This window comes from Lactuca sativa, chromosome 1 (genome assembly GCF_002870075.4).
Source record: "Lactuca sativa cultivar Salinas chromosome 1, Lsat_Salinas_v11, whole genome shotgun sequence".
NCBI lineage: Eukaryota > Viridiplantae > Streptophyta > Magnoliopsida > Asterales > Asteraceae > Lactuca > Lactuca sativa.
The window spans coordinates 107497034-107522856 of NC_056623.2; the positions used below are offsets into that span (position 1 = coordinate 107497034).

The 25823-nt window shown below is 39.6% G+C and overlaps 1 protein-coding gene and 1 non-coding gene across 2 annotated transcripts; both read left to right on the plus strand.

Annotated features, from left to right (window-relative positions):
• Nucleotides 1–18318: 18318 nt before the first annotated feature.
• Nucleotides 18319–19815, plus strand: LOC111879299 (uncharacterized). The gene is made up of 4 exons (XR_008225558.1): nucleotides 18319–18667; nucleotides 18927–19474; nucleotides 19555–19627; nucleotides 19703–19815. It is a non-coding gene; the product is annotated as an uncharacterized LOC111879299 (transcript).
• Nucleotides 19816–25152: 5337 nt separating this feature from the next.
• LOC128127652 (uncharacterized) lies at nucleotides 25153–25524 on the plus strand. Its single transcript, XM_052766309.1, has one exon. It carries the CDS (start codon nucleotides 25153–25155, stop codon nucleotides 25522–25524), a length of 372 nt encoding a protein of 123 aa, XP_052622269.1.
• Nucleotides 25525–25823: the final 299 nt, after the last annotated feature.

A 25823-nucleotide genomic window follows, 5' to 3' on the forward strand; every position in this document is an offset into this window, starting at 1 on the left:
ACTTAAGAGGAATGTTGGACATTCTTGGTAATTGTTGCAAGAACTTAATGTCATTTAATGATTTAATGCAAGAGCCTATTTGAATTAAATGAATTTTTATTTGCAGAACATGTTTTGAATAAAACACTTTTGTCAACTTGGATATTAGAGTTTATTAATATCTAAATTACCAACCTAGATTGAACATGAATCACAGTCATATTACATTTTACAACACAACACATGTATAGGAATCAGAATCGGAAATGTATTTCTTTTACTAAATTTTATTATTAATATTGTTTGTTTATGAAGTTTAATTTGAATTCAAACATAATCCCCCACTTAAACATTAATTGTATGATGCGTGAAAATATGGCTAAATAAAAAGTCTCGTATTCTTGTTGATCAACCCTCCTTACTGTATATTATCTTTAGTGTAAGTAGTAGCAGTGATTTGCATTTAATTGTTATTATTTTGTCCCACTATTTGTTTGTTTGACCACCAAACACATTAGTATAGGTTTGTCAAAGCACAAAGCAAGCAACATTTGAGGAAAAAATTCAAAAGGCAACAAGGCATCATAAAGATCATGAAATTCTAACACCCAATTCCTAAAGATCCTTAGCCTACACACTATCATGCATCTCTAATAGTTCACGTCTCTAAGAAGGAATTCTAGCATGTAACCCTAAGCAGATCCTTAGCCTACTTCTAGCATGCAACTCATGGTATAGCATCAACAACATATCAAACATGTATGGACATTTTAGGAACCACTTACTTGGGTTTTGGCTAACTGTACACATCACATCTCCCTTTTTAAAACTAAGGTCGATTCAGAGATCCATGCTTAGGATCCCATACCAACAATTAAACAAGAATATAACAAGGAACCGGGTTCATGTCTCTAACCTAACTATTTTCTTTAAATTCTTTTGAAAACGTTTGTGAAAACTCTTGAATACTAGTATGAGTTTGGATTCACACGAGAGTTCATCCAAATCTACCAAATCAGGGATCTGATATAAACTTGTAGCGTCCCAATTTTATCTAATAAATTTTTCATTTTTAAACTGGTATAAACAATCATTTTCATAATGGTACATTTAAAGCAAAACCATTAGTTCGTAAACTAGAATCTATAAATCAGAGTTATAAAGAAAGTATCGTAAAATCTGCAATCACAATACTTCTAATGTGTGTGTACAGTCACGCTTTTACATGCCCACAAATTGATAAAGTACTTGAAAAACATATAATCCATAACTGTAAGCAGAAAACTTAGCGAGTCCTCAAAATATCACATATGACACAACACATATAAAAAATCTATGTGTTATCAACAACCCTATGGACTATCAACAGTCCTATGGACTATCAGCAGTTTTATAGGTTATCAACAAAACATAATTATCAGCAACCCCAGCAGTTATGGGCTATCAGCAGCCCTATAGGTTATCAACAACCCTATGGACTATCAGCAACTCCAATACAACGTATGGTATAACTAACACAGTGAGCTCACCTATTCTACACAACTAACGCTCGACAACAACCTCAACATTTAAGTTAATTTTTGTTACGGTCTCGCCCTTATGTCGGTTGGTTGTTTAATTTTGGCATTGTTGGTTGACTTTGATAGTTTGTTACTATTGCTGATCCATGTTTCGTAGTTCGTTGCTGTTGTTGGCTCTGTCTTGATTTTTTTTTATTTTTTTAATTTTTAATTTTTTGTTTTTGCTGCTTGCTCATTTGTTTTGCCTCCGTTTGTCTGGTGTAGGTTTTTTGGTATCCTTTCCTTTCTTGCTTATTGTTGGTTTCTTCTTGGTTATGTACTTTTTGTTCAGCTGCAAGCAACTGCCTTTTCTTTTCCTAATTTATAGTAATGCCTTTAAAAAAAAATTCACTCTTCATGTTCCTATAAAATATTGGGTTGCTTGTAAGCACGGTTTATTATATTTGGTTAGTTATATGTTTATTGTATTTTTTATGATTAAAATTTGTTTACTTTGCCTTCGTAATCAATAAATTAAAGGACCATAATTTCGTTTTCTCGGTTAAATAAAAAATAATCTCAACATTTAAGTTAATTTTATTTAAAGTATTTGATCAATAGATCGTGTAAACAGGTTAATACAAATACTATATTATTATATAAATCATTAACACATTATTAGCATTAACTAAACCACAAATCTAAAACTTAATGAAATAATTAAATTTTGAAAATTGTTGATAATAGAAAATATATCTGTATCTCATAAATAAAGATTAGATGTAATAAATTTCAAATTTCCCGAGTACATATGAACCCTTTCATACATCTAAATTTTAATCTACTCTTAATTGACCACCTATGTCTCCAACGATACTTGAACTCCCGACCTCTCATATGAGATAGTCACTCCATACTGCTAGGCCATTGGCCCTATGGTAAGGGGTTGTTTATTAGATCTTAATTAGTATTCTAAATGAGCGTATTTACACTCTGTTGATAAAACAAGAAAGCATATATTTTTTTTAAAACTATATACTAAGGGGTTGTTTATTAGATCTTAATGTTGAACGAAATGTCTGCAACTTCTTAATGATTAATAGAAGGTAAGAATAAGATTGCTAAACTATTTAGATGCATGTTAATTACATGGTTTTTGACTCGTTCAGAGGTTGTTCGAGACTTTACCAAATGCATCGAGCACTGAGTGATACAAAGATAACCTCTAAAGGTTTCATTAACAGGTTACTGAACAACCACAATTCCTAATAATTAGTGATGTTTATAAGAAAATTATTGTGCTCTTTTGATTGGCTACCAGACTTGAATTAAAGCAAAAAACTAGAGAGAAGTTAGAAGGTATTTGTCAACTCACCAAGTATTTGTCAACGGATTACAACATCAATTCCACCAGATCAATGGTTTGGCAATGGTCTGGCAATGGTCTGCGACTATTAATCAAAAAAAAGAACTTGCACTTAATATGTGACGAACCTGGACGCCGGAGTATACGTACTAGCACAATTAAAAATGTGGAGATCGATTTCTGAGATGCTAAACCATCCACACTACAAGGAAAATGATCATTAGCTGCGACAAAAGTCGCCGGTAATAAGTGAAGTTGTCGCCGGTAATAGTAATAGCGGCGACGCGTCGCCGGTAATAAGTCGCCGCTATTACTTCGTCGCTATTGATGAACTTGTCGCCACTAATGCTAGATGCCGCCGCTAATGAACGTGTCCCCGCTAATGATCAAGTCGCCGGTAATAACCCTGTCGCCGGTAATTACACTTTTTATTTATTTATTTTTTTTTGTAATTAACGATTTTGGTTGCCGGTAAAAATGTACTCCGTAATTACATAACAATATTTGATTAAATATCAAAAATAATAGTGTCGATGCTAATTACAAAACAAACATCCGATTATAATTAATCAAATATCAAAAGTCATAATATCCGATTAAATATAAAAAGTAATAATGTTGCCCGGTATTAGTGTCGCCAGCAATTACAAAAAAACAACGAAAGTTTTACAATCTACCAAGTAGCAAAGCGTGACAATATATACAAATAAAATTCATCATGGCCTATATACCATCATCTTCATTCCCATCGTTTTGTCGATTATTTTGAGATTGAAAAAACGAATACAACTCATCCCTACATGTTGGGTTATTCAGCATCGCACGGAGATTTTCCAACTACATAATTAATAACAACATCTACAAACATATAAGTTAAATTATCAAACATAAACAAAATGTATCAAAATACATAGTTATTTTAAAACTAAGACAAAAAAACCAAAGTACGTTGTTATTTTTTGCACTTAGGACAAAAACCTAATTTCCAAAATTTTTAGCAAATAATCACCACAAAACCAAAATTACCAAACCAACATGTATTTTACGATGCTAAAGTAGATTGCTATTTTTAAACGAAGACAAAAAAACCAAAGTACGTTGTTATTTTTTGCACTTGAGACAAAAACTTAATTACCAAACTTTTTAGCAAATAATCACCACAAATCCAAAATTATCAAATCAAAATGCATTTTACGATGCTAAAGTAGATTGCTCTTTTTAAACTAAGACAAAAAACCAAAGTACGTTGTTATTTTTTGCACTTGGGATAAAAACCTAATTACCAAAATTTTTAGCAAATAATCACCACAAAACCAAAATTACCAAATCAACATGCATTTTACAATGCTAAAGTAGATTACTATTTTTAAACTAAGACAAAAAATCAAAGTACGTTGTTATTTTTTGCACTTTGGAGAAAAACCTAATTACCAAACTTTTTAGCAAATAATCACCACAAAACCACCAAAAACAAGAAATTGAACAATTTATTGCCATTCAATCATCAAATGAAACTACAAATCGAAATTAACATACAAATTGAAAAGGAAACAAGAAAATGAACTTACCTTTCTTCAAGAAATGGAGTTAGAAATCGGTCCCAAAAGCTTTAACCAACCTTTGATCCTTAATATGACACAATGTGGGGAGAAATTTAATTGGAACAACCAAATTGAAGAGGTACTCGGAAGAAGCTGCAAGAGGCGAGGGCAACCACAAAAAGCAAAATGGAAGAATGAAGAATCTACGTGCGGTTTTTTTTTTTTTTTTTTTTTTTTTTTTTTTTTTTTTTTTTTTTTTTTTTTTTTAAATCTGCGAGAGCCTTTAGCGGTGACAGATAGGGTTTTACCGGCGACAATTATCAATAGCGGTGACAATCTGGAGGGAAGGGTACCGCGTCATTTTTTAGCGAACTATTAGTGGCGACAGTTTTAGCTTTTAGCGGCGATAAATATGTCGTCGGTATTAGGTCAGTGCGGATAAGGGACCCCAACCGTTGGATTGGATATTTGATCGAACGGCTTAGATGTAATGGAGGGGGAAAACGCGGATTCGGGTGCTAACCCTTTAGCGGCGACACTATTACCGGCGACATGTACTTTTAGTGGCGACTATAGCAAGAGTCGCCGCTAAAAGTCCATATCGCCGGTAATAGTGTCGCCGCTAATGATCGTTTTCCTTATAGTGCCACAACGGTGAAGGTATGAGAAAGACCAAGATTAATTACCAACTTGAATATTTCAGTACTATAGCATGTGGTTTATCTCTTGATGAGATAAAATAAAGAAGAAACTTCATCCACAATTATGTGCAGTAGTGGGATTAAATTATTCGATCGACTTGATCATAGTTGTGATAACTCAAACTAAAAAAAAATTGTATAAATATATATAATTTGACTATATTATTAAAATAATATAATGGGTGATTAAGTAGTAGTGAATAGAGAAATTATGGAATTTTAATTCCAAAACCCATCACTTTGATTAGTGTCTTAAATTTAGACTTTTGGGTTAACTAGAAAGGTTACAAACTTGGGCATTATAAAAGGCATGGAAAATAAAGTGTAATGCCCACAAAAAAGTGCAAGAAAAGTTGGAGAAACGAAGTAGAAATCGGGGTTTGAAGTTCGTAAAGTATTTTCGGAAGTAGTGCTCAAAATTAAGGTAAGATTCTTTAGTTTCAACTCGTTATAGTTGTTAAAATAGGTTTATATGTAAGCATTTCGTGTCTTGTTCAATCCCATGTCTTGATTCAAGCCAATAAGTCACAGTTTCATGAGAATTTAAAGGAATAAATTTTGTTTGAAACAAATGTTTGACTCCATCTTATTTAGAGTAAAATTTTGATAAATGAATACGGATAACTTGAAGAAAAGAATGAAGGGAAGTATTTTGATTTTTATATAATTATTTGAAACAATTTAAAGGAAATTTAAAAGTTTTTAGAGATTAAAAATGGTGGAAATGAGTTAAAATTTCGGGTTAAGAAGAAAGGGTGTTTATGAGTTTAATTTTATTTGGATGGGTCATTGGACGTGTCAAATATCGAGACTTGCAACATTTGTTTTAATGAAATTTCAATTTACAAAATCAGTCCTTATACGTTTGATAAAGTGTTAACTTCCATTTTTGGGAAAATGTACGTTTCTTCCTTTTCATTTAAACTGGAATATGAATTTATGGAAAAGGTCCTTATAGTTTAATGACGTGTCAATATTTATTTTCTTACATTTAAAACCATTGCATTTTAATAAAAATTACGTAAATGAGGTATAGAGTTTTGATTACTTGCTAGTTCTATGTATTTTCTTTTATTTATAAAAAAAGAGACACAAGTTTGTCTTGTATTTTTAAGATTTAAATTGTTTTAAATTTTTAAGTATTAAAAATGAAATCAATTAGTTGGAAAGAGAGAGGCATAGTTCAATTGCGAACGTCAATGTAAAATTTTTTTGGTTGGCCGAATGAGACACGTGGATACTTGAATCGAAGCGGACGTGTAGGATATTTTCTAGGACGATTGACTTAGAAAATTTGTTCGTGGAATGTAGGGTGCAGATTAGCAACAAAGCTTCGGCTAGGACTTATCGGTTGCAAGGTGAGTTTCTCGTGTTCTGTGGTTACTCGCACATAAATGTTTGTCATGCGTTTATTATGTTGTTTTTATTTATTTATTGACAGTATGTTTTATGATAAGTATGGTTGCATACAAAATGTTATTTTGGATTTGTTATCTACGGTGCGTGTTTTTTTTTGTGACATGTTTAGTGGGAACGGGTGGGTGTTTAATCGCCGTGAGCATGGCGAATGTGTGTGATCGGCGGGATGAGAATTAAGATTTATACTCATTTCCTTGGATATTTAAAATACTTGAGTACAATGGATGATTAGTTGTCTCAAGGAGAAGGGAAATGAATCTTTGGTTCTTTCTCTGGATAATTAATCATTCCCCTAAATTATGTCATTGGGTGATATATTTGTTGTATGATTTATTGAAACTATATGATAAAACTGTTTTGTTTTTTTTTTTTTAATTGATGGACATATATGTGCAACACGAACTCACTAGGCCCTAGGCTTACCCATTTAGAAACTTTAAATGTGCGCAACCCAGAGAAGTATTTAACAAGTGGCAGTAAGAAGGTTAGGGAGAAAGATTGATCAACAAAAGGACAAAGGATTTCCGCAAAGACGTAACACCCGAAGCTCTTCGGTTGAAGACTTTATTTTATTTTATTTTGCTTTCGCTGTAGTTTAGTCTGTAAGTAAGTTCCTAATTGATCTTGGGAGATGTTGGAACGATTATTTGTTTTTTTAATCTATATATGAAAATTGGGGTGTTACAAGTTGGTATCGGAGCGTTGTTTAAGCAGATTAGGTGTTTCCGTAAATACTTAAGCTTAGACAGAAAGAGCGAGAAGTAACCTAGCAACTAATTTAGACCATATCTTACTAGTAGGCATCATATCCACAGGGATATCAGAGAGGCTTACTAAGGTAACACTAGATCGGGTAGACGTTCTAATTTGGAGCCGATGTTTCTGCACCCAAAGAAGAACTAAAGACTCCTGTAAACCCTATTTCCAGTTGTTGGCGTGGTTAGGTTCGAGGTAGAGGTAGGTGTAAGGGAAGAGGTCTAGGAGTCATCATAGCACCGGTATGAGCACAATTGGTGAAGTTGAGCTCTAACTCCAATCGAGGTTGTGGTCTGGGTCAAGATTGCGGACAAGGTCGTGCAACAAATATGGTTACACGAGAATAATTAATTGACGAGATTGATCAAGATATGCAATCTACATTGTCGAATGTAAATGTTCAGGACCGAGATTGAAACGACCCAAAAATACGACCCAAAAATTTTTGTTTTTAATATAATCAAAACTGTAATCAGAGCATCATATAATAAACCATGCATGATGTATTCCAAAACATAATAAAATACCGTGCGGAAAACTGTATCATACTACATCAGACCAAAACAACTAAATCAATCCCAGGCTAAAGCTGAGGCGGTGGTGTGTGCGATGCCATCATCCCGAGCTCTTCCCTTTGCTTGCGGAAGTACTTGAAACCAAAACTGAAACTGTAAGCACGAAGCTTAGTGAGCTCCCCCAAAATACCACATACCATACAATAGCATATAACACATATTGGGCCTTGCCCACTGCATCGGGCCGAAGCCCGGAAACTGCATCGGACCGAAATCCGGAACTGACTGGGACCTTGTCCCCTGCATCGGACCAAAGTCCGGAACTAACTGCATCGGACCGAAGTCCGGAACTAACTGCATCGGACCGAAGTCCGGAACTAACTGGGACCTTGTCCCCTGCATCGGACCGGAGTCCGGAACTAACTGACTGAACATATCATAGCATATCAACTAGCATGAACACATATTCTGCATACTACATCGAGCCGTAGCTCGGAACACATAACACGTAACACATAAAACATAGCACATAAATCTTGTCTGAGCCACGAAGGCATCAAACATACTAGCTGCTACATCGGACCGAAATCCGGAAACTACTGCTAACTGGACGGGCCGGCCTTGCGGCCTTAGACCCGTCCCTACTTGAAGGAAACTCACCTCGTAAACTGGCGGCTGAGTGTGTGTCTCTGAAAGCTACCGACTGCTGCTCCTGAATCTCCTCGGCTACAAGCCCATGAACACACTCAATCAAATACTAAACACTGCACTTGGGGTAAAATGACTCTTTTACCCTAGGTCAAAGTCAACTTACTTTTGGGGCTGACTCGCCGAGTTGGGTCACCCAACTCGCCGAGTCCTACTCTCACTTCTCAGTTCTACCCGCTGCTACTCGTCGAGTGTGGCATCGACTCGACGAGTACCCTCTTGATCCAAGAACTCAGACAATCTTCATCCGACTCGCCGAGCCGTATGAACAAACTCGACGAGTTGTTCATGATCCTAAGAAGATTGCCTTGGACTCGCCGAGTTGCATGAACAACTCGCCGAGTCCCTCCATTACTGAGTCTACCTTCAACTCGCTGAGTCCACTCTCTAACTCACTGGATTCACTCGACACAGATCAAAATGAAGGACTCGGGAACTCGCGACCCAACTCGCCGAGTCGTTCTTCCCGACTCGCCGAGTTGCCGCCATGCAACTGATTTTTACTCGATTTTGTTTGAATCCAACGCATACAATTGATAGATCTGAGTCCAATAAGCTGATTTACCACGTAAAGTTTCCAACTTTACGTGCACAACCTCATGAATAAGGGAAATAAGGCTAAAAGATGCATAAAATGGGTAGATCTATGATTAATATGCAAAGTAACTCCAAAAAGACAGAAGATATGGGCTCTAGAACACCCCAACATTCAGATCCAAAGGTATTTCGACTTATTAAGACATTCATGCAAACATAAGGCTTGGAACAAACATCAAATAGCTCTTAGAAGAGCTCTAATGGAAGTTTAAAGCATATAACAAGAAGGGAACTCCGAAAATACCTCAATAAACTCAGATTTGCCCTTGGATCTTTGCACTACAACTCGTTTCCTTGCTTCTTTCTTCTTCTCCTTCTTCACACCTTCACAAAATGGCACCAAATCACTTATAAGCTCTCAAGGGAGGATTAGGGTTTTCTCACTGTGTTCTCAGGGTGAGGGAGGCGAGAATGGGGCTATAAGGTGGTTTAAATAGTGGGCAACCCGGGGATTTAGGGTTTCACCCAGACGGATGGACTCGCCGAGTCCAGAATATGGACTCGCCGAGTCCCCGGCTCACGCGTGCTCGCAGCCGCGACCCTACTCGGCGAGTCAGGCTATGAACTCGCCGAGTTCCTCTTGCAAAACTCACAACAATTACCAATAAATTAACATACCGGGAACGGGTCGTTACAATTCTCCCCCACTTGACTCAGACTTCGTCCTCGAAGTCTGCTACGGCTGGATCTGCAAATAACTCAGGGTAGTGCTCTCTCATCTCCTCCTCAGCCTCCCACGTCCACTCAGACCCCTTCCGGTGCTGCCACTGCACCTTTACTAACTGAATTTCCTTGTTCCTCAAGGTCTTGGTCTTCCGGTCCAGAATCGCGACCGGTCTCTCAATATAATTCAGGCTACTATCAACCTGAATATCCTCTAGGGGAACGACTGCTGATTCATCCACCAAACACTTCCTCAACTGGGACACATGGAAAGTGTTGTGGATCTGACTAAGCTCTTCAGGAAGATCTAACCGATAAGCAACCCGACCCACCCAGGCCAAAACCCTGAAAGGACCAATAAATCTGGGGCCCAACTTGCCCCTCTTCCGGAACCTGATGACACCCTTCCAAGGTGAGACTTTCAGAAGGACCATATCTCCCACCTGGAACTCCAAGTCCGAACGCCTCCTATCGGCGTAGCTCTTCTGCCGACTCTGAGCAGTTTGCAGTCTACTACGGACCTGCTGGATCAACTCAGTCGTCTTGAGCACCACCTCTGTGCTCCCAATGACTCGCTGACCGACCTCGCCCCAACAAATCGGGGTCCTACACTTCCTCCCATACAGCATCTCAAAGGGAGGTCGGTCAATGCTCGCATGGTAACTGTTGTTATACGAGAATTCCGCTAACGGAAGATACGTATCCCAACTGCCACCGAAATCTAGGAAACATGCCCTGAGCATGTCCTCTAGAGTCTGAATCGTCCTCTCGCTCTGCCCGTCTGTCTGAGGGTGGAAAGCGGTGCTGAAATGGAGACAAGTACCCATCTCGTCGTGAAACCGCTTCCAAAATCTGGATGTGAAACGGACATCTCGGTCAGACACCACTGATACCGGCACTCCATGACGTGCCACAATCTCACGCACATAGATATCGGCTAACTTCTCCGCCGATATACTCTCCTGGATCGGGATAAAATGGGCACTCTTCGTCAACCGATCCACTACTACCCATATTGAGTCCACTCCACGTGCGGTCCGGGGAAGCTTGGTGACAAAATCCATGGTAATGTCCTCCTATTTCCACACGGGAATGTCTAACGGCTGCATCCTGCCGTGAGGTCTCTGGTGCTCCGCCTTGACCTTCCGGCAGGTCAGGCATCTCTCGACGTACCAGGCGATGTCCCGCTTCATGCAGGGCCACCAATACTCAGGTCGAAGATCTCGATACATCTTTGTCGCTCCTGGGTGGATAGAAAATAGAGACTTATGAGCCTCGTCCATCAATACCTGTCGTACCCCACCCCAGTACGGTACCCATACCCTACCATGAAGCGTCAGCAAACCCCGACCGTCGTACTCAAATGAAGCTACTCGGCCTACTATCCTTTCACACTTCTGCCTCTCCTCCTTGAGGCCCTCCATCTGAGCCTCCTTGATCCGCTCCAACAGTGGAGTGATCACTGTCATCCTCATACACAGATCCCTGATAGGGGCCGCCGACACCTTGCGGCTTAGGGCGTCAGCCACCACGTTGGCCTTCCCTGGATGATAAAGGATCTCACAGTCATAGTCCTTCAGCACGTCCAACCACCTCCTTTGCCTCATATTCAAACTCGGCTGATCCATAAGATACCTCAAACTCTTATGATCTGTGTATATAGTACAACGGACCCCATAAAGGTAATGCCTCCAAATCTTGAGGGCAAACACAACTGCCCCCAGCTCCAAATCATGGGTAGGATAATTAGCCTCGTGAGGCTTCAACTGTCTCGAGGCATAAGCTATCACATGGCCTCGCTGCATCAGAACTGCTCCCAAACCTGTGATCGAGGCATCACAATAGACTACAAAGTCCTCTACTCCCTCTGGCAAGGTAAGGATCGGAGCCTCGCACAATCTCTGCCTGAGGGTCTCGAATGCTGTCTGCTGCTCCGGACCCCAACGAAATACCACTGATTTCTTGGTCAGTCGGGTGAGCGGCACTGCTATCTTGGAGAAATCCTGAATAAATCTCCGATAATACCCTGCCAACCCTAGGAAGCTCCGAATCTCAGATGGAGACTTCGGGACTTCCCACTGCATCACGGCCTCTATCTTGGCCGGATCTACCAGAATACCCTTCTGGTTGACGAGGTGACCAAGGAACTGCACCTCGCGCAACCAGAACTCACATTTGGAGAACTTTGCGAAAAGTCTCTCCCTCCTCAAAACCTCTAGCACCTCCCGCAGGTGCTCCTCGTGCTGCTCCTGCGTCTTGGAATACACCAAGATGTCATCTATGAACACTATCACTGACCGATCCAGCATCGGCCTACACACGCGGTTCATGAGATCCATGAACGCGGCTGGGGCATTGGTGAGCCCAAATGGCATCACCACAAACTCGTAATGACCATACCTGGTCCTGAAAGCAGTCTTCTGCACATCCTCATCTCTAACCCGCATCTGATGATATCCGGAGCGTAGATCGATCTTGGAGAACCAAGACGCTCCCTGAAGCTGATCAAACAAATCATCTATCCTCGGGAGTGGGTAACGGTTCTTCACCGTTACCTTATTCAGCTCCCGATAATCAATACACATACGATGCGACCCATCCTTCTTTCTCACAAACAAGATCGGCGCTCCCCAAGGCGAACTGCTCGGCCGAATGAAACCCTTGTCTAACAGCTCCTGCAGCTGTGTAGACAACTCCTGCATCTCAGGGGGAGCTAGTCGATACGGTGCCTTGGCTATCGGAGCCGCACCAGGGACGAGGTCGATCCGGAACTCGACCTGTCTCTCAGGAGGTATCCCCGGCAAATCCTCAGGAAACACATCCGGGTAGTCTCGAACAATAGGAACATCATCCACTGTCGACTTGCCCTTCTCCCGGGCATCCAAAACGTAGGCTACAAAACCGGCGCAACCCTGCTGAACATAGCGCCTCGCCCTTGCGGCGGAACAAAAGGTCGGTCCTCGCTGTGGCCTCTCGCCCTGAATCACCAACTCTCCCCCACTGGGAGTGCGAACCCTCACTAACTGAAGTTCGCAATCAATCACCGCCCCATTGGGGCTTAGCCAATCCATACCCACAATAACCTTATTCCCTCGCAGGGGAATAGGTACCAAATCCACCAAAAACTGCTCATCAAATAACTGAAGAGAACACCCTCTGTGCACTCTGCCGACCCTCACGGTCCTATCATCCGCTATCTCAACCTCTAATGGACAATCCAGCTCCCCTGGAGCGCTACTGAACCTCTTGCTAAGCGCAAGAGATACGAATGATCGGGTAGCCCCCGAATCGAATAATACCAAAGCAGAAATGCCGTTCACAGAGAACGACCCTGAATAAAACATACAACCATAAGCAACATTTAATCAATAATAATAAAGAGATAAAAGGGAAGATACATACCCGTCACCACATCAGGAGTCGCTCGCGCCTCCTCTGCTCTCATCTGAAACGCCCTACTCTTCGCCACTGGCGCATCAGCTCGGCCCTGCCGGCCATCTGTAATCCTCAAGGTAGCAGGGGCAGGTGCAGCCACCTTCCCTGCTGAAGCTAAACTCGGACACTGGGACTTTTTATGTCCCCTCTGATTGCACTGAAAGCAAATCAGATCTGATGCTGCGACGGCAGTAGCAGGGGCCGTACAATCCCTACTCAAGTGCCCAATCCGACCACACTTGTAGCAGCCGGAACTCCCTGCCTTGCACGCTCCCTCGTGCAATCTCCCACACTTGCCACATCGACCGTGGCTCTGCTGACTCCTAGATCTGTGATCCGAAACCTTGGGCTTTTTGCCCGAACTGCCTGAACCCGAAACCGCCTCCGGTTTCCTCTTCTTCTCCATCTCAAGATCAATCTCCCTTTCCCGAGCTCTAGCAATCATATCTTCCAGCGTTTTACAGCTGGACCGACTCACAAACTGGCGGATATCGCTCCGCAACATCTCATGATAACGGGCCTTCTTCATTTCCTCATCAGCTACATACTGAGGAACGAGAAGAGCCCTCTCCTTGAACTTGGCGGTGATCTCCGCCACTGTCTCTGTAGTCTGGGTGAGGTCCTGAAACTCCCTAGCTAGCTGTTGCACCTCAATGACCGGTGCAAACTCCGCCCTGAACCTGGTAGAGAAATCAGCCCAGGTCATGGCGTCCAATGCCGCATCATCCCCAATGGCATGCCCGACCTCCTCCCACCAATCTCGTGCCCTGTCCTTCAGAAGACAGGACGCCAATCTGACCTTGTCCCCCTCGGGACATCTGCTAGTACGGAAAGCGTTGGCCACATCTGCCAACCATCTGGTGCTCGCTATGGGGTCCCGCGCCCCATGATAGTCCGGGGCTCCACATGCCCTGAACTCCCTGAAGGTAAGGGTGCGCGACCCCATCATGGCCGCCACCTCGGCACGGAAGGTGCCCAGTCTCTCATCCATCAGCTCTAGAATCCCCTCCTTGATCGAATCGAAGATCACAGGAGTCTGCTCTATAATGATGCGCGTAATCTCCGAAGAAAGAAACTCTCGGGTCTGCTCATCCATGCGCTCATACCCCGAGCCTGAACCTGATCCCTCCCCGGCACCTCCGCTGCCGGCTGCTGGTCTCGAACGCAAAACCACCATTCTGAAACACATCACAATTACATCAGAAAACAGAAATATCTTGAGGGATCATTGATACTACAACTAGCTCTCTGGTCTTGTCTCAGCCTTTCTTGATTCGAGTACGGATCCTCTGCTTCCAGTAGTACGGGCCCATACTACCTTCCACATCTATCCGTACTTTCTTCAAGAACTGCCCTGACTCCACCAAGTCACTTCTACTACTACTGATCTCTGCTACTCTCGTCCTAGGCTTGCCCCAGGGAAACCTCAGACTTAACTCAACTAGTCCTCAGCTGCTGCAGGTCTCCTTATAATGCTAATTAACCATCACCTGAACACCATCACATGAGACGAAGATCAGATAATCCTTCAAGTAAAAGACCCGTCCCTATAACGGTTGGACTCAAACAATAGCTGCGCAATAGGGTCAGTTCCAGCACTCTGGGATTATTTAACCCTGATCACATATGGTGTAACGTGTTCACTTAATGGTTAACTTCCATCACTCAGAACTCCCACAAAGCACGAAGCAAGCAGCATTCGGAATAAGGGAACATACTTAGGCAAAACTATTCTCAAAACGAGAAACTAATCTAGCATAAGATGCTAAGCTCCTGCTATCAGGCATAACCTAATCAGGCTATCCTACTGCTGTCTACTCAGTACTAGCATGCAATACTCATAAAGCTGTAACACATAAGCAGGCACATAAGGCATTCTCCTAAATCCTTAGTCCTATACTAGCATGCTGTTCTACTAAAACTGAAATTGAACAAATAACTTGTATGGGTAATTTGGGAGTACTTACTTGAGCTCGGCTGATCGCATGCACCACACCCTTTTCTTGTTTTAAAAAAAATTTCTTTCTTTTTAAGTGCTTTCATAATTCTTTTAGAAACCATTTTACTTTTAGAAATCTTTTTATTTCCCTTTAGTTTGAGTTCAGATACACCCGGAAGTGTATCCGAATCCCTCAAACCAGGGCTCTGATACCAACTTGAAACGACCCAAAAATACGACCCAAAAATTTTTGTTTTTAATATAATCAAAACTGTAATCAGAGCATCATATAATAAACCATGCGTGATGTATTCCAAAACATAATAAAATACTGTGCGGAAAACTGTATCATACTACATCAGACCAAAACAACTAAATCAATCCCAGGCTAAAGCTGAGGCGGTGGTGTGTGCGATGCCATCATCCCGAGCTCTTCCCTTTGCTTGCGGAAGTACCTGAAACCAAAACTGAAACTGTAAGCACGAAGCTTAGTGAGCTCCCCCAAAATACCACATACCATACAATAGCATATAACACATATTGGGCCTTGCCCACTGCATCGGGGCGAAGCCCGGAAACTGCATCGGACCGAAATCCGGAACTGACTGGGACCTTGTCCCCTGCATCGGACCAAAGTCCGGAACTAACTGCATCGGACCGAAGTCCGGAACTAACTGCATCGGACCGAAGTCCGGAACTAACTGGGACCTTGTCCCCTGCATCGGACCGGAGTCCGGAACTAACTGACTGAACATATCATAGCATATCAACTAGCATGAACACATATTCTGCATACTACATCGAGCCGTAGCCCGGAACACATAACACGTAACACATAAAACATAGCACATAAATCCTGTCTGAGCCACGAAGGCATCAAACATACTAGCTGCTACATCGGACCGAAGTCCGGAAACTACTGCTAACTGGACGGGCCGGCCTTGCGGCCTTAGACCCGTCCCTACTTGAAGGAAACTCACCTCGTAAACTGGCGGCTGAGTGTGTGTCTCTGAAAGCTACCGGCTGCTGCTCCTGAATCTCCTCGGCTACAAGCCCATGAACACACTCAATCAAATACTAAACACTGCACTTGGGGTAAAATGACTCTTTTACCCTAGGTCAAAGTCAACTTACTTTTGGGGCTGACTCGCCGAGTTGGGTCACCCAACTCGCCGAGTCCTACTCTCACTTCTCAGTTCTACCCGCTGCTACTCGTCGAGTGTGGCATCGACTCGACGAGTACCCTCTTGATCCAAGAACTCAGACAATCTTCATCCGACTCGCCGAGCCGTATGAACAAACTCGACGAGTTGTTTATGATCCTAAGAAGATTGCCTTGGACTCGCCGAGTTGCATGAACAACTCGCCGAGTCCCTCCATTACTGAGTCTACCTTCAACTCGCTGAGTCCACTCTCTAACTCACTGGATTCACTCGACACAGATCAAAATGAAGGACTCGGGAACTCGCGACCCAACTCGCCGAGTCGTTCTTCCCGACTCGCCGAGTTGCCGCCATGCAACTGATTTTTACTCGATTTTGTTTGAATCCAACGCATACAATTGATAGATCTGAGTCCAATAAGCTGATTTACCACGTAAAGTTTCCAACTTTACGTGCACAACCTCATGAATAAGGGAAATAAGGCTAAAAGATGCATAAAATGGGTAGATCTATGATTAATATGCAAAGTAACTCCAAAAAGACAGAAGATATGGGCTCTAGAACACCCCAACATTCAGATCCAAAGGTATTTCGACTTATTAAGACATTCATGCAAACATAAGGCTTGGAACAAACATCAAATAGCTCTTAGAAGAGCTCTAATGGAAGTTTAAAGCATATAACAAGAAGGGAACTCCGAAAATACCTCAATAAACTCAGATTTGCCCTTGGATCTTTGCACTACAACTCGTTTCCTTGCTTCTTTCTTCTTCTCCTTCTTCACACCTTCACAAAATGGCACCAAATCACTTATAAGCTCTCAAGGGAGGATTAGGGTTTTCTCACTGTGTTCTCAGGGTGAGGGAGGCGAGAATGGGGCTATAAGGTGGTTTAAATAGTGGGCAACCCGGGGATTTAGGGTTTCACCCAGACGGATGGACTCGCCGAGTCCAGAATATGGACTCGCCGAGTCCCCGGCTCACGCGTGCTCGCAGCCGCGACCCTACTCGGCGAGTCAGGCTATGAACTCGCCGAGTTCCTCTTGCAAAACTCACAACAATTACCAATAAATTAACATACCGGGAACGGGTCGTTACAGAGATGCACTATAGAATGTGAACGGTGGTAACAAGGTTGATGAAGAGGAAGGCTATGGATATGATATGTTGCTATAATTTCTGACCCTAGTGTTGCACTACGATCACAGAAAGATGTAACACTACTAGAAAAACAGCCTTTAATGACGCGCAAACAATGACACTCGCTGATAGAGGACGCGCATTGGTGTGTGCCCTAAAAAATAATGTCAATTTTGCAAAATTTGAAGGATAGTGGACACGCATTTGTGCGTGCCCTAAAATTAGTGTAAGAAAATAAAAAAAGAAAAAAAGAAATGCGGAGGGCGCCTTTCATAAAGTGTGCGTCCTCTAAATGTGTCGCTTTATATTTTTTTTTGCCTAAACGCGCGTTTTTAAAAGGGGAAAACGAAATTGTCTGAAATTATAAAATTTTGAAGAACCTCGCTTCTACCCTCTCTCCTCAGTATCTCCCTTTTCACTCACTCCTTCCTTCTCTTTGTAAACCCTAAGCCATCGCCACTGCCACTGCCACCGCCATTGAGCCTTAAAAACTCAATCCACACTAGAATCCTACAATAGAACCCTAATAATCCTTTTGAATCAGCACATCCTTTTGAATCGGCTCGTCTTCCTTTACCTATGTACTCACACACACACACACACTCTCTCTCTCTCTCTAAGCCCTAAGCTGCCACCACCAACATCGAACCCGATAAGCTTTAAGAGTTTGGAGTGCATCTAGAAACCTAAGCACACAATTCCGCCATCTCAAGATACCGGTTCAAGATCGGAACGCCAATCCCTCTATCCCCACTCAGATCCCACACACCGTTGCCCCTAACCTTCTCCTTCAAAATGAAAGAAACGCTCGATGATTTTTCCTCTACCAATGGTCCCACCTCCGAATCACTCGATATTGTTAAAGATGATAACTTATTGAACTAAACTTGATCGAATTTGCTTTGAAGAAGAGAAGACCGACTTCTTCGTCTTCCTTACAACTTACGAATCGCGACCAACTCCACCAGCTCCAATTGTCTACCTCTTCTACTTCAACACCCTTCTATCTGTTGCCGGAAAACATGGGGATTCATCTGAATTTCAACACAGATAGCTGAAGAAACCGCGGACATAGCTCTTGACTACAATCCTAGCAACAACAAAGGATGAAACTGGGAAAGCAACAAGAACATCAGCGTTCAACAACATCAATAAGAAGTAAGGCAGCCCATTTTGTGTCTGATCTTACCACCGTTCTTCTTAATCCAATATCTGATAAACCCTCATCGAATTCCTCTCCTCGTTCTGTAAGTTGTTTTGCCCTCTCCCAAATTCTTCTTTGGATCCTTTGAAGTACTTTAATTTTTTTTTCAATAATAAAATAGTTCGATCAAGTTTAGTGCAATTCCTGATCATCGATTTGAAATTCTATTTCTGATATGACCTTTTGTGCAATTCTTTGACCTTTTAATCTTAGGGTTTATCTTCATGAAATCTAATCTCTGTGAACGAACTAACACACTTTAGGATTAGGGTTTAGTAATGGGATTCCTTCGTTTTTGTTAGGGCGATGTGAGTAATGAACCAAGGAGAAACACACAACAATGTAATCAAGAAGAAGATGTTCCAGTCTTGGTTGATGGGCCAGATACTTCCTCCTTCACCGCATTTCTCTACTCATTCTTATCACCAGGAAGATCAGAAAACGAGTCTGAATATTCAAAATGGAACGACAACCAAGTGGTAACTAGCTACAAAAATGACACATCATCCCCAAACGTTTCAAAAGAAAACAATGGAAAGAAAGGTCTATTCTCTAAGGGCAAACAGCCACTCGGCAAGGCTCTTTCACAAGCTGCTATGTTTAGTGGGTATCGATCTCATGCATCTGGGAAAGTAAACACTGAATCAAAGATTGATGACATGAAAGAAACAAGCTCTCAATTTGACACTAATGATGGGGTTCCTGTACAAAATGTGATTGCATCTTTTCCTTCTGATAAACTTCCAAAAATGTCAAAACCTTCACAACTTATGACAGAAGATAAACGTTCTGATCTTTATGTTGCACTCCCTGTTCTTAGTCAAGGAAAGAAATGGGTCTTATTATACAGGTAAAACTTCATCTTCTTCATATTTTCAGTTTCACATTATTCTTGAATCTTGATATATCATTATCTTTTTTATATGTTAGTACATGGAGGCATGACATATCTCTTTCAACCTTATATAGAAGAAGCAATCTTTGCCCTGGGTTAAGTCTGCTGGTAATGTCTTGTCCTCAGTAACTATGCGAAATGTCAACTTTACCCTTTAACTGAAACTTGATTCAACGTTTTCAGGTTGTTGGAGATCGTAAAGGTGCAGTGTTTGGTGGTTTAGTTGAGGCACCTTTGAAACCATCAACAAAGAAAAGATACCAGGTTTGTTTAATTATGATGGTTTTTTAATTATATATGTTGACAAAAGACCTTTCTACCCTTCCTCAAACTGACAGTGACATGACTTCATTTGACAGGTTTGTGTGTTTATTTTGGCTAGTTTTTGTCTTTGCTTCGGTTTTAGAGAACCCTTTATCGTTTTGGATACAAATAACATGTTTATTTTGGCTAGTTTTAGATCTAGGAAGGGTTTGGATGATTATGTTATTTTGATTCAGTCCACAATAAAGTCAAGGTATTATCTTCTAAAAATATTTCTTATGATTTCAGTTTCATAATTTAATCTGCATATAAAGGACCTATATTTGTATCTTCTCAAGTCTAATTTCCATATTGAAAGCTTATTCTGTATCATATTTGATTTTTTATTTAACCAGGGAATGCCTCACAAAGTATCATATGGAGTTGATTTTGATGAAGAGTATGATGCTTAAGATGATTATCGTGATGATCATGATTATAATCATGGCAATGAAATAAATGAACATGAAACTGGTAATTAATCTAACTTGCAATCTTCTCTTGAGCTTATTAATAGCTATGTGATTGTACTCTACTTTTCACCCCTTTATATGTAATGTGGTTAAGTGTATAACTTGTTCACTAACTGTTTAAGTAACCCTGTTTAATCATACTTCATAATATTGTAATAAGTGATAACTACAAGTAAACCTGAGATGTGGGTTGATTCTGCCTAAAATGCCTGATATAAAATGCCTAAAATGCCCCTAATACCCCTGTTTAATCATACTTGGGAAATCATTAAGTAAAGAGAATCAGGGGCATTTGGGAAATCATCAAAGTATCTTACTTTACTTCCTTTTTCTTTCTACATTATAATAGTGATAACTACAATTAAACAAAGTAGCATCCACTTCTCAGGTTTATACTGCCCCTGATTCTGCCTGGTATAAAATGCCTAAGTCTACAAGGTAAGCTTTGTGGTTGGACATGCTTTTACATTGGTGTGGCTGTTGTTGCTTTTGGATGCTCTTATTATCACCTCAAACCAAATGATGGTCACCTTGTTTGGGATCGTTTGCCTGTAAGTTATATCATTCCTCATATTTAACAAATTTCAATATATAAATGATTAAATTCTCATGTTTTCTGTACTTTTTTGCTGATAGAAACCGTGAAGCTTCTGTTGGGCCACACATTATTAACGACTTATTTCTGTTTCCTCTTAAATCAAGGTAGTCGAGGGCAATATCGTAAAAACACCAGAAACCAAATCCGTACCTGGTATGTTTACAAACTCAATAATTGATGTATTATAGCATTGACTTTGACTTTTTTTACTGGTTTGATAAATGATAGATTGAAGATGCTGTTGAGGGGTTGAGTAGGGTTGTACTAACAACACAAGGAAAAGGGGACAAAGATGCTGCTCGACAACTTCTTACAAAATACTATGTCATGACACAGCCTTTAAAACTTGCTTTGAAAAAAACTAGAAATGGTTTCGGTAAATTACTTAACATGTATTTACTTCTATTTAGTAGTATATAACTTTAATTATCCCTTATATTTACTCCTTATTTTATTTTGATTTGTATTTTGCAGGTTCCAGTGGATATAACACCACCACTACCTTTTGGCAGAAATTCTTTTGCCCTAAGTGTCAAGTGGAACTCCCTCCAACATCTTTAGCCAATCAGGTTTGTTTTTCCTACATATATAGTATATAATACATGGAAATCAAAGAAATAAAGTGAGTAAATTGTTGGTGGAATGGAATCAGGTAAAAAGACGAATTGAATTCTTCATATCCACATACTACAAAGGAATTATGACGGTATGCAAACAATGCTATTATGATTTTTATGTTTTTAATTTTTTTTTACTGAAATTGGATGTAAAATTTCAGTGTGATGATGAAACATGCGACTATACAACATGGAGTTTAAACTTGCATGTTGTTGGTGAATCTGAGAGAGGAACAGTATGCCCAAATTACCTTCGCTATAATGGTCATCTTGTCAGACGGGTTGGTTTTCATCTCAAAGTCAAAAACACTATTTTTGTCATTACCCTTGATCAAAAACTGAAAATTTAATTTTTGACTAGTATACGGAGGCTGATGTGTACAAACAACTCTTTACTTATGTTATCTCCTGGATGTTGATCGCTGCATTGACAAGGTTATTTTTGTCATTAGTTAAAATTTTCAGATATTAATATGAAGTGTTTTATAATTGGTTAATGTATAAAATGAGTTTGGTTTCAGGTTGATGCTAAGTTGAAGGCTGTAGTTGAGAAAGAGGTTGGTAGGATAAGAGGTTTGGTTGGATTAGCTTTTTCCACAGCACAGAAGGTTAGGGACAGGTCTATATTTTTTTTCTTGATTAAGTCTTGTTTTTGTTAAGTAAACAAGAAACATAAACTAAAAGGTCTATATTTTGTTTCTTGATTGGTTTGATATAACAACTTCTTTACCTTTTGTCCATGTAGGATCCACCAGGAACAGGAAAAACACAAACAATTTTTGGGCTTCTTAGTGCCATATTACATATCAACTGAGTATCTAAGTCTCTTAACTTTGTAAGACATTGATTACTTGAGGGTATTTTTAGTAACATTGTAAGAGATTGATTACTTGAGGGTACTTATGGTATATAATGTTATATTCTTTTGTTAACATGGTCCTTAGTGCAATGAATTATCTTTATTGTTTATGGTATTTTATTTTGTATTATGCGACTTTTAATGTTTTATTTAATTTGAAAATTAGTAAATCTATGAAAAAAATATTTTATTTCTATTAAGAGAAATTAAATGCAAATTTAATTTAAAAATTAATCAATATATAATTTTTTTTAAACATTTAAATTTACGATACGCAAAAATGTGTGTCATCTTCATTTATGACATGGCCTTTCTTGACAGGGGCTTTCTTGATACGCATTGTGTGTCATTAACACGCGCGTCGTAAGGTTACGACACACGAATGCGTGTCATCTTCCTTTATGACAAGACCTTCCTTGATACGCATTGCGTGTCGTAAACACGCGTCGTAATTGCGCGTCGTAAATGAGCGTCGTAAAAGCGCGTCGTCTCTCTTTATGACAGGGCCTTCCTTGATGTGCATTTGCGCGTCGTCTGAGCCTTTTACGACGCGCAATGAGCGTCGTAAAAGGCTGTTTTTCTAGTAGTGTAAACGACAAATGATGAGGTAATTGTTACAAGACGTTAATGACTTATAAACCACGAACGTGTCGTTGGGACGCTGATCCTATCCTATCATCAATGTGGATAATAGAGATAAAGGAAACATTTTATTCCGATAAGTGTGCAAATAAGGACAATGTGGTTTATGTCGTGACGATGTTTAAAAATGAGGATTTATATTGATGGGGAGGGTAAAAGAAGTTAAGGTGTCAGATACAATCAATAGGATGTCATGGGATGAGTGTGCCAGAATCTTTAGAGAGATGTTTTGTCCTCAAACGGCGATCAAGCAATTGGAGGAAGAATTCTTGAGGATGGAACAAGGAAATGTGACAGTTAGAGAGTAAACCAACAAGGATGAAATAATTTAATAGCAGTTGCAAGATCTGCTTGATAAGGTTTTTATTCGACATAGTACATCACCATGGGTGCACTAGTAGTGCTCGTCACGAAAAAAAGAGGAGACGATATATATGCACATGGATTACCAAAAGTCAAAGAAGGTGTAAGATTGTTACGAATTATGGAAGATTAGCGTTGTCACTTATTCACTAAGTCGTATGTAAGGAAGGAACCAAGTAAGATTTATTTGATGAGGATTGATGTAACCTTCGGTGTATTGGGTGGACTGAACAGGAGTCGGAAGAATCCTCGGTATAGGAGAAGTGGAAAGTTTTTTAGAATTGTTTTCCTAATATATGATGAAACGTTTAATGAGGACATAGGTGTATGATAGCCGGGAACATAACGGGTGTGGTGTGACCGGAGGGAGATAGGAAATTGAGACGTTACTCATTACCTTGGATATTTAAATGCTTGAGCACAACGGACAGGTTGTGCCAAGTGGGAAGGGAAGCGGACCATTGGTTCTTTCTCTGGATATATAAAATCCTCCCATAAACTGTGTCATTGGGTGAAATATATGTGACAGAAAAGTTAGTTACGTTGTATGTTGATAAGATGGTTCAATTGTCTATTTATGACCAGAACCTTAGTTTTATATCATCATTTTCGAAAATTTTACACTGAGAAATGGATTATATGTTCAAGAAGTTAATGAATGTGGAGATATTACTCATGAAAGCACAATGAAAGTAACGACATGGGGAAAAGTATGAGATAATAAGACCAAATACCCTTATTATTTTTTTTTAGTTGAAATTCCGAGGACGAAATTTTTCGAAGGGGGGAAGTTTGTGATAACTCAAACTAAAAAAATTGTATAAATATATATAATTTGACTATATTATTAAAATAATATAATGGGTGATTAAGTAGTAGTAAATAGAGAAATTATGGAATTTTAATTCCAAAACCCATCACTTTGATTAGTGTCATAAATTTAGACTTTTGGGTTAACTAGAAAGGTTACAAACTTGGGCATTATAAAAGGCATGGAAAATAAAGTGTAATGCCCACAAAAAAGTGCAAGAAAGGTTGGAGAAACGAAGTAGAAATCGGGGTTTGAAGTTCGTAAAGTATTTTCGGAAGTGGTGCTCAAAATTAAGGTAAGATTCTTTAGTTTCAACTCGTTATAGTTGTTAAAATAGGTTTATATGTAAGCATTTCGTGTCTTGTTCAATCCCATGTCTCGATTTAAGCCAATAAGTCACAGTTTCATGAGAATTTAAAGGAATAAATTTTGTTTGAAACAAATGTTTGACTCCATCTTATTTAGAGTAAAATTTTGATAAATGAATACGGATAACTTGAAGAAAAGAATGAAGATAAGTATTTTGATTTTTATATAATTATTTGAAACAATTTGGAGGAAATTTAAAAGTTTTTACAGATTAAAAATGGTGGAAATGAGTTAAAATTTCGGGTTAAGAAGAAAGGGTGTTTATGAGTTTAATTTTATTTGGGTGGGTCATTGGACGTGTCAAATATCGAGACTTGCAACATTTGTTTTAATGAAATTTCAATTTACAGAATCAGTCCTTATACGTTTGATAAAATGTTAACTTCCATTTTTGGGAAAATGTAGGTTTCTTCCTTTTCATTTAAATTGGAATATGAATTTATGGAAAAGGTCCTTATAGTTTAATGACGTGTCAATATTTATTTTCTTAGATGAGAATCTGGAAGCCAAAATCTGTGATTTTGGCTTGTCAAAATTTGGTGCAAGAAATCAAGAAGATACCCAAATTCATACAAGGGTTGCGGGCACGAGGTCTAACATGGATTCGGTTTACAACGAAAGAAGCAGGCTCACCAAGGAGTCAGACGTCTACTCCTTTGGAGTGGTTATGTTTGAAATGTCAAGTGGGACACTGGTTTATCGTGAAAAGTGCTTTGGAGATGATGCTAAGCCACAATATCTCATTGATGTTGGCCGAAGTGTCTATGATGATTACAAAAAGGCTGTCGGACCACACAAGTTAATTGATCCTTATATTAAAGATCATGCTGATATGAACTCTTTCCATACATTTAACAAAATAGCACATAAATGTGTAAACCTGAAGTTAGAGCAACGGCCAACGATGGAGAGGGTTATTAGGATGATTGAGCAGGCATTGACAATTCAATTGGTACGTCTTTTCATTTAATCATTTTTAAGAAAATATTTCCGATATATTATATTGGATAAACCGTTCCATAAATTTTACTTGATGTGAAATTGTTTTGCGTTTACCCACAAACTAGTTATGAGACCCGTATGTTATATGGGTTTGCTAAAACAGAAAAAAATATATATGAAGGTTTAAACAAAAATTTATTTAAATTTGAAATTTAAAATTTAAAATTTGAATTTAAAAGGAAACATATTAAATACAATATATAAGTACTAATATTGTAATTTATTGACTATTTTTAATTAAGGCAATTATTAATTGATGTATAGATT